The sequence below is a fragment of the Hyla sarda genome, chromosome 1 (assembly GCF_029499605.1).
Source record: "Hyla sarda isolate aHylSar1 chromosome 1, aHylSar1.hap1, whole genome shotgun sequence".
NCBI classification, from domain to species: domain Eukaryota; kingdom Metazoa; phylum Chordata; class Amphibia; order Anura; family Hylidae; genus Hyla; species Hyla sarda.
Window position 1 is genome coordinate 1,893,243 of NC_079189.1, and position 12,786 is coordinate 1,906,028.

At 44.9% G+C, this 12,786-nt stretch overlaps 1 protein-coding gene across 2 annotated transcripts in view; it reads left to right on the forward strand.

The window, feature by feature from the left end:
- Positions 1 to 1,591: 1,591 nt before the first annotated feature.
- The window catches only part of LOC130276715 (zinc finger and SCAN domain-containing protein 2-like), a 114,067-nt gene continuing 102,872 nt past the window's right edge, over positions 1,592 to 12,786 (forward strand). For both annotated transcript variants that reach the window (XM_056526484.1, XM_056526727.1), the window contains exon 1: positions 1,592 to 1,809. In XM_056526484.1, coding sequence (XP_056382459.1) covers positions 1,687 to 1,809 — 123 coding nt within the window. In that variant the 5' untranslated portion in view covers positions 1,592 to 1,686. The remainder of the gene's footprint in view (positions 1,810 to 12,786) is intronic.

Consider the following 12,786-nt stretch of genomic DNA (forward strand, 5'->3'; position numbering starts at 1 on the left):
ACTCATCATCAACCGTTTCTCTCCCAAACTTGTTTCTCCCACTCCTGTTTCCGGTTCTTCTGACATCTTTTCCGTAAAGGAGATACTGGCCTCCAAAAAGGTCAGAGGGAAAACTTTTTTTTTGGTTGACTGGGAGGGCTGTGGTCCTGAAGAGAGATCCTGGGAACCTGAGGACAATATCCTAGACAAAAGTCTGGTCCTCAGGTTCTCAGGCTCCAAGAAGAGGGGGAGACCCAAGGGGGGGGGTACTGTTACGCCGAGCGCTCCGGGTCCCCGCTCCTCCCCGGAGCGCTCGCAACATCCTCGCTACGGCAGCGCTCCGGTCAGATCCACTGACCGGGTGCGCTGCAATACCGCCTCCAGCCGGGATGCGATTCGCGATGCGGGTGGCGCCCGCTCGCGATGCGCACCCCGGCTCCCGTACCTGACTCGCTCTCCGTCGGTCCTGTCCCGGCGCGCGCGGCCCCGCTCTCTAGGGCGCGTGCGCGCCGGGTCTCTGCGATTTAAAGGGCCACTGCGCCACTGATTGGCGCAGTGGTTCTAATTAGTGTGTTCACCTGTGCACTCCCTATGTATACCTCACTTCCCCTGCACTCCCTCGCCGGATCTTGTTGCCATCGTGCCAGTGAAAGCGTTTCCTTGTGTGTTCCTAGCCTGTGTTCCAGACCTCCTGCCGTTGCCCCTGACTACGATCCTTGCTGCCTGCCCCGACCTTCTGCTACGTCCGACCTTGCTCTTGTCTACTCCCTTGTACCGCGCCTATCTTCAGCAGTCAGAGAGGTTGAGCCGTTGCTAGTGGATACGACCTGGTTACTACCGCCGCTGCAAGACCATCCCGCTTTGCGGCGGGCTCTGGTGAATACCAGTAGTAACTTAGAACCGGTCCACTAGCACAGTCCACGCCAATCCCTCTCTGGCACAGAGGATCCACCTCCTGCCAGCCGAATCGTGACAGATGTATTATTAGAGGGGTTCTCCGCATCATATATGGGGAGTGTCTCCTAGACGATGTATTATTAGAGGGGTTCTCCGCATCATATATGGGAGTGTCTCCTAGACGATGTATTATTAGAGGGGTTCTCCGCATCATATATGAGGAGTGTCTCCTAGACGATGTATTATTAGAGGGGTTCTCCGCATCATATATGGGGAGTGTCTCCTAGACGATGTATTATTAGAGGGGTTCTCTGCATCATATATGAGGAGTGTCTCCTAGACGATGTATTATTAGAGGGGTTCTCCGCATCATATATGGGGGGTGTCTCCTAGACGATGTATTATTATTCTGCTCTTCTTTGTTTCTCAGACTCCTGGGATTTGTACACTATTCGATCACTATAAGGAAGTATAAGAAGAGCTGGTTACCATAGCGACTACTGCACTAATAGAAATGACCGATCTCAACACCACGTCTCCTCTTCACAGCTCAGGTCACATGATTGTGACATCATCAAAGGTCCTTCACCACCTCTCCTCTCCTAATGCTGAGCTACGCCCGATCTCTTCTATCCTGCTAAGCTCCGCCCCTGAATGAACTGGTCACATGATTGTGACATCATCACAGGTCCTAAACCTCCAGCTTCTTGCACTATCAGATCAGGTCCTGGTCGGGCAGTCACTGCTGTTATGTGGAGATTTCTTTCTCTTTCTCTCTGATTCGTCTTTTGCTGTAGTTGTTTCTTCTTTATGACCCATTTTTATTCTCCACCTGATCAAGTAAAATACAGAAGGATGAACAAGGACAGGAATGAGATGACTAAGAGAATATTACACTTCACCTTGGAGATCCTCCACCTGCTGACCGGAGAGGTGAGGTGACCCATCTACATTTCCACCATTGTTGTCCCCATCTACATTTCCACCATTGTTGTCCCCCATCTACATTTCCACCATTGTTGTCCCCATCTACATTTCCACCATTGTTGTCCCCATCTACATTTCCACCATTGTTGTCCCCATCTACATTTCCACCATTGTTGTCCCCATCTACATTTCCACCATTGTTGTCCCATATCTACATTTCCACCATTGTTGTCCCCCCATCTACATTTCCACCATTGTTGTCCCCATCTACTTTTCCACCATTGTTGTCCCCATCTACATTTCCACCATTGTTGTCCTCCATCTACATTTCCACCATTGTTGTCCCCCCATCTACATTTCCACCATTGTTGTCCCCATCTACATTTCCACCATTGTTGTCCCCATCTACATTTCCACCATTGTTGTCCACCATTTACATTTCCACCATATTTGTCCCCCCATCAACATTTCCACCATTGTTGTCCCCCCATCTACATTTCCACCATTGTTGTCCCCATCTACATTTCCACCATTGTTGTCCCCCCATCTACATTTCCACCATTGTTGTCCGCCCATCTACATTTCCACCATTGTTGTCCCCATTTACATTTCCACCATATTTGTCGTTCCCCCCCCCCCCCCCCCCCATCTACATTTCCACTATTGTTGTCCCCTATCTTTCGAGCCGCTCTATGTTCTGGATGTCTCTTTGTAGGTGAGGTCTCCAGAACTGACCCCAGTATTCCAGATGGGCTCACTAGAGCTCTATACAGGGGGCACAATCTCCTCTTTGTAGTGAGGGAGGAATACTGGGGTCAGTCCCCTCATTGTCTCTCTCCATACACAGGATTACACCATAGTGAAGAAGACATGGGGGGAGTGTGTGGCCCCCAGCAGCCATCTACGTAAGTCAGGAGGACGGAACAGGGCCCAGGGCCCCATCACGGATCCTTCACCTCACTCACTGATACATGAGGACAAGATCCTAGAACACATCCAAAGTTCGCTGAGCTGCTGACTGGAGAGGTGACCCTGCTGGGACATTATACAGTAATGGAGGGGTGTCACGATTCGGCTGGCTGGAGGTGGATCCTCTGTGCCAGAGAGGGATTGGCGTGGACCGTGCTGGTGGACCGGTTCTAAGTTGCTACTGGTATTCACCAGAGCCCGCCGCAAAGCGGGATGGTCTTGCAGCGGCGGTAGCAACCAGGTCGTATCCACCAGCAACGGCTCAACCTCTCTGACTGCTGAAGATAGGCGCGGTACAAGGGAGTAGACAAGAGCAAGGTCGGACGTAGCAGAAGGTCAGGGCAGGCAGCAAGGATCGTAGTCAGGGGCAACGGCAGGAGGTCTGGAACACAGGCTAGGAACACACAAGGAAACGCTTTCACTGGCACAATGGCAACAAGATCCGGCGAGGGAGTGCAGGGGAAGTGAGGTATAAATAGGGAGTGCACAGGTGAGAATACTGATTAGGCCTGCTGCGCCAATCAGTGGCGCAGCGGCCCTTTAAATGGCAGAGACCCGGCGCGCGCACGCCCTAAGGAGCGGGGCCGCGCGCGCCGGGACAACACAGACGGGGAACGGGTCAGGTACGGGAGCCGAGATGCGCATCGCGAGCGGGCGCGTCCCGCATTGCGAATCGCATCCCGGCTGGGAGTAATATCGCAGCGCACCCGGTCAGCAGGTCTGACCGGGGCGCTGCGAATGAGAGAACGCTGCGAGCGCTCCGGGGAGGAGCGGGGACCCGGAGCGCTCGGCGTAACAAGGGGTTTGGTGATGACTGGAGAGGTGACACTGCTGGGACATTATACAGTAATGGAGGGGTCTGGTGATGACTGGAGAGGTGACACTGCTGGACATTATACAGTAATGGAGGAGTCTGGTGATGACTGGAGAGGTGACCCTGCTGGGACATTATACAGTAATGGAAGGGTCTGGTGATGACTGGAGAGGTGACACTGCTGGGACATTATACAGTAATGGAGGGGCCTGGTGATGATTAGAGAGGTGACACTGCTGGGACATTATACAGTAATGGAGGGGTCTGGTGATGATTGGAGAGGTGACACTACTGGGCATTATACAGTAATGGAGGGATCTGGTGATGATTAGAGAGGTGACACTGCTGGGACATTATACAGTAATGGAAGGGTCTGGTGATGACTGGAGAGGTGACACTGCTGGGACATTATACAGTAATGGAGGGGTCTGGTGATGACTGGAGAGGTGACACTGCTAGGACATTATACAGTAATGGAGGGGTCTGGTGATGACTGGAGAAGTGACACTGCTGGGACATTATACAGTAATGGAGGGATCTGGTGATGATTAGAGAGGTGACACTGCTGGGACATTATACAGTAATGGAGGGGTCTGGTGATGACTGGAGAGGTGACACTGCTGGGACATTATACAGTAATGGAGGGGTCTGGTGATGACTGGAGAGGTGACACTGCTGGGACATTATATAGTAATGGAGGGGTCTGGTGATGATTAGAGAGGTGACACTGCTGGGACATTATACAGTAATGGAGGGATCTGGTGATGACTGGAGAGGTGACACTGCTGGGACATTATATAGTAATGGAGGGGTCTGGTGATGACTGGAGAGGTGACACTGCTAGGACAATATACAGTAATGGAGGGGTCTGGTGATGATTAGAGAGCCGACCCTGCTGGGACATTATACAGTAATGGAGGGGTCTGGTGATGATTAGAGAGGTGACACTGCTGGGACATTATACAGTAATGGAGAAGTCTGGTGATGACCGGAGAGGTGACACTGCTGGGACATTATACAGTAATGGAGGGGTCTGGTGATGACTGGAGAGGTGACACTGCTTGGTTATTATACAAATACAAAAGAAAAAGAAGCGCTCCATAGTGCATTAACCGGGCAAGTGGAATTTCACAGTAGTTGACTGGAAGCGCTTACCCGGTAAGTTGTGCTAGTGTACCAGGCACACCACTGTTAAGAGTTTCCAAAATGCAGCCAGTCCCGCCACCACATAGGTGTAATGGTAACAGCAACCTCCAAATACTCTCAATGGACTTCAATAGGCGCAGAAAGGATGAGGGGTGATAGATGTATAGATGATAGCATTTATTTGCAGAACAACGCGTTTCGACGCCAGGACGGGCGTCTTTCTCAAGTTCATAGCAAATGTTAACAAAGGAACATATTTATACAAAAAACAGACAAAAAGTTAATCAACTCACAATGGGTGGTTACTCCGTCTGTGCCAAACCGGATGTGGTAATCAAAGTCACGGCGCATAGACGGAAGTAATCAAACGGACTCCATACGGACAACATAGGGTAAGTGTATATAAAAATATAAATATACATATAAAAATAGAGAAATACATAAATCAATTACTGTAAAAATCTAACAACAACAAGGTACACTGGTCAAATTAGTATTATGTGATGTTTTCAATTGTCTCATTCAACCCATCAGGATGGAGACATTTAAGTTTTAAGATCCAGTAGGACTCTTTATGGATCAGTTTTCGAAAACGATCTCGTTGGTCTATAGAAATAACATCAATAATAGTGAGTTTCAATAAATCTGGGTTGCTATTATGTTTGTGTGAAAAGGGACGTGACACACTATGCAAGAGGAAGTTTTTCCTAATGTTGAACCGGTGTGCGTTCATGCGGGACCGCACCGTCTGAACGGTGCGGCCCACATACTGTAGTCCACAGGGACATCCTAACAGATAAACTGCATAGTTAGTATCACAGTTATAATTCTGTCTAATGTGGAATAATTCATTTGTAGTATTAGATTTGAAAATAATACAATTTTCTTGCATGATTGTGCAACACAAACATCTTTTTTTCTTGCAACTAGTGGACCCTGGTTTCTGTATTAGTGTCTGTTGTTTTACTATAGTCTTATCTCTATATTTACTAGGGGCCAAATAATTATGCAGAGACATTGGTTTTCGGAATGTGATACGGGGTTGGTCCGGTACCAGATCTTTTAGAATAGGATCACTTTTTACAATAGGCCAGTGTTTGATAAGAGTTTTCCTTATTGTGTCAGAAGCACAGTTAAAAGTAGTTAAAAAATTATGTTTAATCGTATTTTCAATTGGTTCCACTAAATCTTTGTTTTTACCCTTTGGTTCTATAAGTTGTTGTTGTTTCAGATTTAAAACATATAAAAAGCTATTGACATCAACTTGTTTAAAAAAAAGTTTTCGTTTTAAAATGGCCAAGGTCAGATATAAATTTTAAAACTAAAACTTTTTTTAAACAAGTTGATGTCAATAGCTTTTTAAATTATCATAGTTGCCACTATCCTAGGTGGCTACGTAATGTGCCGTATGGCCAGTACCTCAGAATTCGTAAGAACTGCACCGATGATGCCGATTTTAAAGTTCAATCAAAAATTTTACAGAAACGCTTTCAGGAAAAAAAACTATCCGAAACAAATTCTGGTGCAAGCTTATAATAAAACAAAAAATCTAAAAACAACAACAACTTATAGAACCAAAGGGTAAAAACAAAGATTTAGTGGAACCAATTGAAAATACGATTAAACATAATTTTTTAACTACTTTTAACTGTGCTTCTGACACAATAAGGAAAACTCTTATCAAACACTGGCCTATTGTAAAAAGTGATCCTATTCTAAAAGATCTGGTACTGGACCAACCCCGTATCACATTCCGAAAACCAATGTCTCTGCATAATTATTTGGCCCCTAGTAAATATAGAGATAAGACTATAGCAAAACAACAGACACAAATACAGAAACCAGGGTCCACTAGTTGCAAGAAAAAAAGATGTTTGTGTTGCACAATCATGCAAGAAAATTGTATTATTTTCCAATCTAATACTACAAATGAATTATTCCACATCAGACAGAATTATAACTGTGATACTAACTATGCAGTTTATCTGTTAGGATGTCCCTGTGGACTACAGTATGTGGGCCGCACCGTTCAGAGGGTGCGGTCCCGCATGAACGCACACCGGTTCAACATTAGGAAAAACTTCCTCTTGCATAGTGTGTCACGTCATTTTTCACACAAACATAATAGCAACCCTGATTTATTGAAACTCACTATTATTGATGTCATTTCTATAGACCAACGAGATCGTTTTCGAAAACTGATCCACAAAGAGTCCTACTGGATCTTAAAACTTAAATGTCTCCATCCTGATGGGTTGAATGAGACAATTGAAAACATCACATAATACTAATTTGACCAGTGTACCTTGTTGTTGTTAGATTTTTACAGTAATTGATTTATGTATTTCTCTATTTTTATATGTATATTTATATTTTTATATACACTTACCCTATGTTGTCCGTATGGAGTCCGTCTAATTACTTCCGTCTATGCGCCGTGATTCTGATTACCACATCCGGTTTGGCACAGACGGAGTAACCACCCATTGTGAGTTGATTACCTTTTTGTCTGTTTTTTGTATAAATATGTTCCTTTGCTAACATTTGCTATGAACTTGAGAAAGACGCCCGTCCTGGCGTCGAAGCGCGTTGTTCTGCAAATAAATGCTTTCATCTATACATCTATCACCCCTCATCCTTTCTGCGCCTATTGAAGTCCCTTGGGAGTATTTGGAGGTTGCTGTTATAATCAAATGGTGTGTGAGTTAAATAATAATAAAGTAAAACAATTTAAGTGGTGTGGGGAAATAGGGTTTTGTTGGACCACCTATTAGTTGGTCTATGAATAATTTAAGGCAATATAAAAATCACACCTGAAAGCAGATAAAAAGGAGAGAAGTTCACTTAGTCTTTGCATTGTGTGTTTGTGTGTGCCACACTAAGCATGGGCAACAGAAAGAGGAGAAGAGAACTGTCTGAGGACTTGAGAACCAAAATTGTGGAAAAATATCAACAATCTCAAGGTTACAAGTCCATCTCCAGAGATCTAGATTTGCCTTTGTCCACAGTGCGCAACATTATCAAGAAGTTTACAACCCATGGCACTGTAGATAATCTCCCTGGGCATGGACAGAAAAGAAAAATCGATGAAAAGGTGTCAACACAGGATAGTCCGGATGGTGGATAAGCAGCCCCAAACAAGTTCCAAAGAGATTAAAGCTGTCCTGCAGGCTTAGGAAGCATCAGTGTCAGCGCGAACTATCCGTTGACATTTAAATGAAATGAAACGCTATGACAGGAGACCCAGGAGGACCCCACTATGGAGGAGACCCAGGAGGACCCCACTATGGAGGAGACCCAGGAGGACCCCACTGTTGACACAGAGACATAAAAAAACAAGACTATATTTTGCCAAAATGAACTTGAGTAACCAAAATCCTTCTGGGAAAAAGTCTTGTGGACAGATGAGACCAAGATAGAGCTTTTTGGTAAAGCCCATCATTCTACTGTTTACCGAAAACGGAATGAGGCCTACAAAGAAAAGAACACAGAACCTACAGTGATATATGGTGGAGGTCAGTGATGTTTTGGGTTGTTTTGCTGCCTCTGGCACTGGGGGCCTTGAATGTGTACAAGACGTCATGAAATCTGAGGATTACCAATGGATTTTGGGTCGCACTGTACAGCCCAGTGTCAGAAAGCTGGGTTTGTGTGCGAGATCTTGGGTCTTCCAGCAGGACAATGACCCCAATCATACATCAAAAAGCCCCAGAAATGGATGACAACAAAGCGCTGGAGAGTTCTGAAGTGTCAGCAATGAGTCCAGATCTAAATCCCATTGATCACCTGTGGAGAGATCTTATAATTACTGTTGGGAAAAGGTGCCGTCCAATAAGAGACCGGGAGCAGTTTGTAAAGGAAGAGTGGTCCAACATTCCGGCTGAGAGGTGTAAGGAGCTTATTGATGGTTATAGGAAGAGCGGTCCAACATTCCGGCTGAGAGGTGTAAGAAGCTTATTGATGGTTATAGGAAGAGCGGTCCAACATTCCGGCTGAGAGGTGTAAGAAGCTTATTGATGGTTATAGGAAGAGTGGTCCAACATTCCGGCTGAGAGGTGTAAGAAGCTTATTGATGGTTATAGGAAGAGTGCTTCAACATTCCGGCTGAAGCTTATTGATGGTTATAGGAAGTCATTGATTTCAGTTATTTTTTCCAAAGCATGTACAACCCAATGTTAAGTTAAGGGTGTCAATAATTTTGGCCAGATCATTTTTGGAGTTTGGTGACATTATGGCCAATTTACTGCAATCTTTTTCTGTGAGAAATACTTAATTTTCTAGAAAAATTTCAATGGTGCCAACACTTACGGCCATGACTGTGTATCTAATATCTATCTATTTTATATCTATCTCATATCTATCTATTATTTCAACATGCTGTTGATTTATTACTGAATATAAAACATTAAAAAAATATATAAACGATATTATTCTTAAAGTGAAAAAACTGCAATTTAAAATGGAGACAATTTATTATATAAATGAAGACTTCGCCTTATTACTACTAATAAAAATAGAAATACTTGACGTGTACCTATATTTTCAAATGATTTTTGGTTTTGTTGGTGACAATGTAATATTGGTTCCCCCGCTGCTGTTATTGGGCCCCTGAGTGTCCTCTCCATGGTGCACAGATACCCCTCTCCATCTCGGGGCAGGTCCAGAGGTCGGCTGTTTGCCAGCAGTACACGCACAGGGATTTTTTTTTTTTGTCTGTCAAATCACATGACAACACCTACTCCGCTCCGCTGTGACATTCAGTGCATTCGGAAAATCTTCAGACCCTTTTACTTTCTTACCATTTTGTTTTGTTGCTCCTTGTGCTTCTCCATCATTCTGCCCTCAATACCCCATGATGATAAAGGGAAAAATAATGTTAGAAATCTTTATTTATTAACCCCTTCCCGCATCATCACATATGTGTACCTGACTATATAACACTGTCACAGCACTGCCAGGCACTGGGACAGCTCAGTGAGCTCGGCTGTGCAGCACCACTGAGCATCCCTGAAGCCAGCCAGGGACCGCACCTTATGGCACTACAGGCAGTTCTTTCCCCCTCATGGCTTGGTGTATGCTCTGATATACATTGTCAGCTGTGAGACCTTATATAGACAGGGCTGTGTCTGTGCTTTATAGGCAGTTCTTTCCTCCTCATGGCTTCGTTTTAGCTCTGATATACATTGTCAGCTGTGAGATCTTATATAGTTAGGGCTGTGTCTGTGCTTTATAGGCAGTTCTTTCCTCCTCATGGCTTGGTGTTTGCTCTGATATACATTGTCAGCTGTGAGACCTTATATAGACAGGGCTGTGTCTGTGCTTTATAGGCAGTTCTTTCCCCCTCATGGCTTGGTGTTTGCTCTGATATACATTGTCAGCTGTGAGAACTTATATAGTTAGGGCTGTCTCTAAGCTTTACAGGCAGTTCTTTCACCCTCATGACTTGGTGTTTGCTCTGATATATAATTTCACTTATAAGACCTTATTTAGACAGGGCTGTGTCTGAGCTTTATAGGCAGTTCTTTCCACCTCATGGCTTGGTGTTTGCTCTGATATACATTGTCAGCTGTGAGACCTTATATAGACAGGGCTGTTTCTGAGCTCTACATGCAGTTCTTTTCCCCTCATGACTTGTTTTTTTGCTCTTATATACATTGTCAGCTGTGAGATCTTATATAGACAGGGCTGTGTCTGAGCTCTACAGGCTGTTCTTTCCCCCTCATGGCTTGGTTTTTGCTCTTATATACATTGTCAGCTGTGAGACCTTATATAGACAGGGCTGTCTCTGAGCTCTACAGGCAGTTCTTTCACCCTCATGGCTTGGTGTTTGCTCTGATATACATTGTCAGCTGTGAGACCTTATATAGACAGGGCTGTGTCTGATCTCTACAGGCAGTTCTTTTCTCCTCATGTCTTGGTGTTTGCTCTGATATACATTGTCAGCTGTGAGACCTTATATAGACAGGGCTGTGTCTGAGCTCTACAGGCAGTTCTTTCCACCTCATGACTTGTTTTTTTTGCTCTTATATACATTGTCAGCTGTGAGACCTTATATAGACAGGACTTTGTCTTCCCAAATCCTGTCCAATCACAGCGTTTACCTCCGGTGACTCCAAGGTGGAGAAATGGGAGGAGCCAGAGATACATTTGAAGTGTCATAGTAAAGGTTTTGTGGACTGCTGTGTATAGCTATATACTTTTCTCATTTCTCTTTTTTTCTTATTTTGAACATATTTTTTATTAAATGTGTTATAGGTTACCAGAAAATGCCTTTACATTAATATAAAGGGAGGTAGAGAACATCAAGATTAGTTTGTAGCAAAAAAGAGACAAAGATAATGTGAAGTCGTCATTACAAGATCGATAATAAGGCTCAGTAAAATATAACTAAGTCCTATAACATTGAAATGCCATTAAAGGGGTATTCCAGGTTTTTGTTTATTTTGTAGTTCATAATAAAGTGTCTGTATCTGTGTTTGATGGTGGTCTTGCAATTCTTTTGTGATTTTTGTCCCAATGTTTATCTTCAATAGCATACAAAATGGTTGTCATCTCTGGTTGTTCCCAGGTTGCAGAGCGGCCCAGGACATTACATCACTAATCAGGTGATCAGAGGGAGCCTGTCTATACTTCAATGGGTGGAGCAACCACTGGGTGGGAGGGAGATTATTCTCCAGTGAATTGTAGTTTTGCAACAGCTGGAGGCAACCTGCTTAGAAAACACTGGTCTATTGCATAGAAGGGAGTTCATGTGTGCTTCAATGGTTGGGGTGGCCGATGTGTAGGAGGGAGAAAAATTACCTCACTGTTACAAAGAAGGAATCATGGGACTTGTAGTTGGAGGGAACGAACTCTAACAGGAAATAGCCAGTTCACAAGATAGCCGTATTTCCCAACAAAAAGTCGGTGTCTTTATTCTGTGCAGATGATATTTTAAAGGGGTACTCCAGCTCCAAACATCTTATCCCCTATCCAAAGAGGACTGGACCCAAGGAGGATAATTGCTGCTCATGGATAGGGAGTATCGTCTTAAATGGGTACTCCACTGGCTAGCGTTCGGAACATTTAGTTCCGAACGCTGTGTGCTCGCTTCTTGATGTTAGGACACGCCCACTCAATGCAAGTCTATGGGAGGGGGGGCGTGGTGGCTGCCACGCCCCCTCCCATAGAATTGCATTAAGGGAGCATGTCCTTACAACACGAAGCGCGGACACAGCGCTCGGAACTAAATGTTCCAGACGCTGTGTGCTCGCTTTGTGTCGTTAGGACACGCCCACTCAATGCAGCCACCACACCCCCTCCCATAGACTTGCATTGAGGGGACGTAACCTGATGCCATGAGGGGTTGTGGTCAACCCCAGCAGAGTGCGCACAGCGTTCGGAACCAAATGTTCCGAACAATGGCCAGTGGAGTACCCCTTTAAATCTTTTAGTTAAGCCGGGACCTTTCTCGGGTTTCTTTGACTCCACTCTCATAATGGAATGTAAAGTCTCATCCGCTTTAAAGGCCCCGGGCCCCTTACAGGCAGAGGTTGAGGCTTCCCCTGCGTCATCATCATGGTCCCCCGACCATGTGGACTTTAGCAAACGTGGGTTTTCTTCCAGCGTCTTCCTCTTTAGGATTCCTCCTGGGTAACATCAGGATCTGTCTCAGCAGAGACACATGTCTAGGATCTGTCTCGGCAGAGACACACGTCTAGGATCTGTCTCGGCAGAGACACACGTCTAGGATCTGTCTCGGCAGAGACACACGTCTAGGATCTGTCTCGGCAGAGACACACGTCTAGGATCTGTCTCGGCAGGGACACACGTCTAGCTCTCTTCCTGTTTTAGCTCTTATCTCCGATGCCTTCCTAGGCGGATTATGATCCACAGAGCCGTAAACATAACTGGGAGGAGATGAATAAATATTAGAGTAAAAAAAATCTCTAGAAATACAAAAATAGAGCAATAAGATCTAGAATTTACCGAAACTAGGAGGAACAGCATTGTAGTGGGGAACACAGGAAATATAGAAACTATCTAAGCTAATATTCAGACAATATATAGGAAAT